The sequence below is a fragment of the Elgaria multicarinata genome, chromosome 2 (assembly GCF_023053635.1).
Source record: "Elgaria multicarinata webbii isolate HBS135686 ecotype San Diego chromosome 2, rElgMul1.1.pri, whole genome shotgun sequence".
NCBI classification, from domain to species: Eukaryota; Metazoa; Chordata; class Lepidosauria; order Squamata; family Anguidae; genus Elgaria; species Elgaria multicarinata.
In genome coordinates, this window is record NC_086172.1 from 95,845,265 (window position 1) to 95,851,585 (window position 6,321).

The 6,321-nt window shown below is 51.1% G+C and overlaps 1 protein-coding gene across 1 annotated transcript; it reads right to left on the minus strand.

Annotated features, from left to right (window-relative positions):
- Positions 1–562: 562 nt before the first annotated feature.
- LOC134393693 (uncharacterized) lies at positions 563–2,312 on the minus strand. Its single transcript, XM_063118761.1, has 2 exons — positions 1,681–2,312; positions 563–1,554 (listed from the first exon to the last, which is right to left on the minus strand). The coding sequence occupies exons 1-2, from the start codon at positions 2,260–2,262 to the stop codon at positions 850–852; spliced, it is 1,287 nt and encodes a 428-aa protein (XP_062974831.1). The 5' UTR covers positions 2,263–2,312; the 3' UTR covers positions 563–849.
- Positions 2,313–6,321: the final 4,009 nt, after the last annotated feature.

The window sequence follows — 6,321 nt, forward strand, 5'->3', positions numbered from 1 at the left end:
GGTACTTACTTGTTGGGCGCCGCTCCTCCCACGAGGGTCGCCCAGCCCGATCCCACAGCTCGTGCAGGAGGGTGTAGAAGGGGGGCTGGGCTCTCCTAGGAGGGCTACCCCGGTAGCACTCCAGAGCCTCAAAGAAGGCCACCTTTAGGCCTTTAAACTTGCTCCTGCACTGCTCAGCAGTGCGGGAGTAGCCCGCGATGGAGAGGCTCCTTGCAGCCCTCCTGAAAATATCTATAGTCTGGAGGCTGGAGCTCCTCATGAGGCGCTCCGACCTTCCAGACTGCAGGAGGAGCTCAAGGAGCATCTCCATCTCGGGCTCCTGCCAGTAGGCGACCCTCCGAGGCTCCATCTTGACCGGGGTAGGCCTGACGTACGCGCCCCCTGTTGACGTTTTTCGGAACTGCGTACATGCGCAAAGAAGCGGCCGGTGCCGATAAGCACGGTTTGCCCTTCGGAGACACGCGCCCCCTGTTGACGTTTTCCGAGATTGCGGACGTCCGCAAATAAGCGGACGATGGTAAGCACGGTTTGCCCTTCGGGCTACATTTAGGATGATTACACGTTGCGCAGTTTGACTGGAGTTTATTATTATTACTAATTTATATAGCACCATCACTGTAGATGGTGCTGTACAGAGTAAACAGTAAATAACATGCATGTGGGCGTACATAGCATATATATTATTGCATACATGTGGGCGTACATAGCATATATATTATTGCATACATGTGGGCGTACATAGCCTAGAGTTGATTGCACACAAGTGGGCATACGCCTGTTACTCTGGGGTAAAGGACTGGAAGGACTGCACAGGGGAAGAAGCACAGTCCAATTTTATGAGGCAGGCTGTCAGCGGCGGTTAGCCCACAGGAACTCTCTGATAGCATCCCGCACCTTGTGCCCTTCCCGGGTGTGGCGATTGGCCTCATTGACGTAGGGCTCGCCCAGAGTAGCCAGCTCAACAGAATTGTGCTCCGCCGCCTCCACGAGCATGGCGTGCCCCTTGGTTTCGCAGATGTTGTGCAGGATGACGCAAGCACTGATGACCGAAGGGATGTTTTCTTCGGCCAGCTCCAGGCGCACGCCTATGCTCCGCCACCTCCCCTTGAGGCGGCCGAACGCCTGCTCCACCACAAGGCGTGCTCGCCTAAGACAGCGGTTGAAGTGGGCTTGCTGTGGAGTGAGTGCCCCACCATAGGGTTTCATCAACCACTCACGCAAAGGGTACGCGCCATCCGCAATAATGAGGGGTGGAATCTGCTGGCCGTGCAATCTGATTGTTGGATGGGTAGGCACGAAGACACCTGCATCCATCGTCTCACAGAGGCCTGAGTTGGCAAAGACATAGGCATCATGGTTCTTGCCGCTCCATCCTATTTCCACATTGATGAACCGCCCCTTGTGGTCGCAGGTCCCCTGCAGAATCATGGAGTACTCATCCTTCCTGTTTATGTATTCTGAGGCTTGGTGTATCGGAGATTGGAGAGGAATATGGCTGCCATCCACCGCGCCCACACAATGAGGGAACCCCAGCTCCCCAAAACCATGCATGATCTGTGGGGCAGAAAACACAAAGGGCATATTAGTGACAGCGCCATTGTTCCGAAGTTGCGGACCTCCGCAAAAGTGAGTGCCTGTTCCCAGCGCATTCCCCCACCCCATCCCCCATCCCCCACTCACCTCTGCCACGTTCCCAATCTTGACTGTACGAGCTAGGAGGGTCACTTCCATGGCAAAGCACACCTCCAGGACTATTTGTGCCGCCGTAGAGCAGCCTACCCCGAACTGCTCTGCTGTGGTCCTGTAGACGCAAGGGGTAGCCAGCCTCCATAGGGTGATGGCTAGGCGTTTCTCCACTGGGATAGGTCTACGCATGACAGTCAACCTCCTGTCCAGATGCGGCCGCAACTCCTCCACGATTTCAAAAAAGGTGCCCCTGCTCATGCGGAAATGGCTCAGCCATTGCTCATCGTCCCACTCCTTCAGGACAAAGTTCTCCCACCAGTCCTTGCTCCTCGGCCGGGCCCAGAAGCGGCGGCGTGTCTCGCGGACGTAGTCGCCATACGCGGCCAGCATGGCTAGCCTCGTTCGGCAGAGGGCGGCCCGCAGCTTGCTGCGGCGGAGTAGCCACCTCCCCAGTTGTTCCCGCAACTGCCGCCGCCTGGCAGCCACCTGTGCACGGAGGCGCTGATACTCCGACAGAAGCAAGATCAGCATGGCTATGGCCGCGCAAAGATCGTCACGGTCCTCGTCAGGGAGCATAGTTGCCCTCTCTTGGCTATCGTTTCCCGCACAGATGCGCACACACAGCCACCTCTGCTGCCCTGATATGCTGCATCCGGACAATGCGCTTCCGCTGGCGCAGCTGTTTCTGCCAGATGTGGGTTGGCTCCTTGGGATGGGGCAGAGGGCACAGAGGCGGTCATCGCCGCCGACACCTCAGAGGCATGATGGGAGATGTAGGCACAGAGTGGCCATGCAGACGATTGACCTCGGGTCATATGACACCCGCCACGACCCCCATCAGGAAGTGAGCGCATCAATGTTGACCCTCAACAGCACCAGCAGCACTTCAGCTGGCACTGGCACTGCCGCCGCTGCCGCCGCCAGGGCCGGCGGCGGCATCGCTGACGGCTGCGCAAGTTTGCGGTCTTTCGGACGTGCGCAAACCGTGCAGCGAGCGGAAAAAAAAGCCGCGGCAATCAGGCCGGTGTGGCTGCGCAACCGTTCTCGCGGCGGCAGCAGCACAACCGGCGCAAACTTCCGCCACAAATCGAAGGCAGGTGTGGAGCATGAGGCGTCACGGCTGAACGGGAAAAGCCGCTTTCACCGCTCCTCAACGACGGAACACCCGGTAGGTCTAGCAACGCCCTGAGTCTCTTCTTTAGCTGAGAAGATCTGTCTGTTTGGAGAGACCTTTAAAGCTGGTGTAGTGTAATCAACATTTTCTTTACATGCTACACACTTTATGTGTACTGTTGGCATTTTTATGTTGTATCCTGCCCTGGAGAGGGCAGGGTGTGATCACTAATGCATTATTTTAATGCTCATGCTTGATCCTCAACAGTTGCACTGATGAACCAGGCTGTGCTGTGGCACAAGCCCAGAAGAGCTCAAGTAGCTCTGTGTGTTTTGTGACTCTGCTCTGCCTATAGCAACCAGTCTGCCCCATTTAACTGCATAGGCACTGAAGCAAGAATCAGGTCATAAAGCCACTAATGTTTCAAGAATAGACGAAACAAGAAATAGAATTGAGTTAGTGTGCTATAATGTCTGAAGGGGAAAGTTGTAGATCTCCTAGCCTCCATAGGGAAGTGTCTGAACTGTTCCCACTTCTAGAGATCTACATGATCTACATGATCTTCCCACAAGAGAGTTGCCGGACTCCACCCTTTAGTCACTTGTGTTTATGCTTCCTCAGTGGTTCTTGCACTGTGCAATGAAGCCGTTAGGTTCAGGCTTTTGTGGTAAATGGCAAGGGTGCTCAGCTATTTCATAAAGGATCATTTAGACTTTTAAGACTAATACGTTCCATCACATCCACCAATAGCAGGATCAAATTTCACCAGAGCTTAATTTTTTATTTTTTACTTTTGCATTTTGTATACTAACTTCTAAGCAGGAAAACCTAATTTTTGTGTTTAGCATGTTTATCCTTTAATGAACATTTTAGACACAGATTCCAAATTATGTATTCATTGGAAAGATTAACTTTGATTAATGAATTCATGCTAAGGAACTGTGTTTAATTGGATTTCTCAAGATGCTAAACGTGAATGCTTCTAGCACAACTCTGTATGTGAAAATGTGTCTATCTATCACCTATCTATCAATCTATCTATCAATCAATCTATGTGTCTATCATCTATCTACAGAAAGTATCATTAATGTCCAGCCTTTACTGAGGATGAATGTTGTTCCTGTGCATTCAAAGTTCTCAATATTCTAGTTCTAATAATGGTTAAAGTTATCTGCCTAATCAGACTAATTAGCGCTGGTGAACAGAGACATAATCATAATAGAATGCAAATGCCAGTTTTACAAAACGAAAGCACCATATGTGCAGTAATTAGTGAACCACAGGCACTTTTTATAAATCATATTTATTAGTTTGTAAACATATCAAGCCCAAATGAAATTAAAGATACCATTAACAACACCAAAAGACAAATCTATACATAGACCTGCCTGATGCGATGCAGGCTGCCGTGCTACATTTAAATTTCAGCAACCCAATAAATATTTCTGCAAGGATCTTTGGAGGCATTTGAGGTTGGGTTGTATTCTGGAATGCCATTCCTCCCCTCCCTCTCCCCACCCCATCCCAATATATGGGGATGGGTGCATCATGATCTATGGAAACTGCCTTTTGATCATATGGGCTGTTGCTGTCTAGAGACCAGATGGTTCTAAATTAGGATGTGTGGGTTTTGTCAGAGATGAAAAATGGAACACTGATATGTACTCTAATTGTGTGCAATTGAACACTAAGCCACAGCTGAAATGTAACATGGTTTGTGTTGTTCTATACAAATAATTAGGCACCACATTTCACTTATTTTCTGCATGCTCACTGCAGAGAACTATTTAAGGGTACCCACCCATCCCAGACTGCAATTCCCATCAGCCCTAGCCAGATAGCCAATCATGAGGGATGACAGACATGGAAGTCCAACATCTGGAGGACCACACATTCCTCATCCCTGACTGAAGGCCTAGCTACATGGGAAATCCTCCTGAGGTTGAAACTTCTTAATAGGCATATCACATGTTCCCTCTACATAGAAAGCTATCTAGTCACGGAGAAGGGTTTTAGCCTAGGCTTTCACCTGCCAGACTAGCTTTCCATGTGTAAAGGTGGCTTTTGACATGGGGGAGCTTTCAAATATCTGATCACTTCTTGCATTATGAAGTAGGACAGTCCTCAGTTCAGCACTTAGACTGGACACAAATTGTCCAGCTCTTTGCCATAGATGGTAATGGCATAATGCCCATCCATATTCGGCTTGTCTCTGCTGCTATTTAACATGCATTTAATAGCAGCAGCACAGAAGGCAGCCAATAAAGCCCCGAAATGTTTTTTTCCAGAGGGATTGCAATCAGCATTACTTTTTCCGACCGGATGAGGAGTCACAGGTAATAAGGCGAGCCATACTGGATCAGACCAAAGACTGATCTAGCCTAGCACTCTGTTCCCACAGTGGCCAACCAGATGCCCCAATGGGAAGCCCATAATCAGGGCATAAGGGCACAATACCACCTGCCTGCTTCTGCTCCCCAACATATGGCCTCTAATACAGGAGAAAATAAAGGGCAATCATGAGTAGTAGCCATTGACAGCCTTTTCCTCTGTTGATTTGTCTAATCCCCTTTTAAAGCTATCCAATAGGGGTGTGCACGGACCCCCCAATCTGCTTCATGGCCCGATCCGGAAAATCCGGATTGGTCCCGATCCTCTTCGCGCCGTTCCGCCCGTCTCCTGCTCTGCTCCGCGGAGCGATATCTGGCTTCGCCACCGTCAGTATATGGACAGCGGTGATGGCAGCGCAAGAGAAACCACCCCCCCACCCTGCCCCCTTACCTTCCTCCGTCGCGGGATTCAATTGAGGCCCCGGTTGAAGCCAGAAGAGGCCTCGGCCTTCATTTCCGGCTTCAACTGGGGCCTCAATTGAAGCCGGCGACGGAGGAAGGTAAGCGTCCCTCCTCCCTGTTCCCTTACCTGGTGCTGCCGCCACTGCTGCCGCATGGATGGCGGTGCCGGTAGCGCCAAATTAGTCCCCCTCCCCCCCACTTACCTTCAGGCAAAGCTCCGGATTGAGGCGATCCTCTTCGCCTCGATCCGCAACCCCCCTGACTCTCTTCGCCTCCGCCTTAAGGGTAGGCGAAGCCCCCCGCTCCGCTCCTGCTTCTCCGGTTCGAGGAGAAGCGGAGCACATCCCTACTATCCAAGTTGGTAGCCATCACTATATCTCATCAGTGAAGAAGGTAAGGTTAGGTGGTTCAAAACGGTCTTTTCTGGAAAGTCGTCCCTCTTGGGAAGGCACTTGCACTAGAAGGAGAACTGGGAAATGGCTTGATGGACAGAGAGCAGCAGGCTCTGGTGGGCAGGGAAAGAGAAATGGGAGGAGACACTAGGAAGCCAGGAGTAGATCAAACAGAAGGAGAGCTAGGATTGTGTGGAGCTACTTTCTGCATGCCAGTGGGGATTGGCAACCTCCCTCCTGGAAATATTCAACAGCAGCAAGTCATCAAGAAAGTGATGAGAAACAAAGGTGGCAGTCCTATACCCACCTACCTAGGAGTAATGATGCCACCAAACGT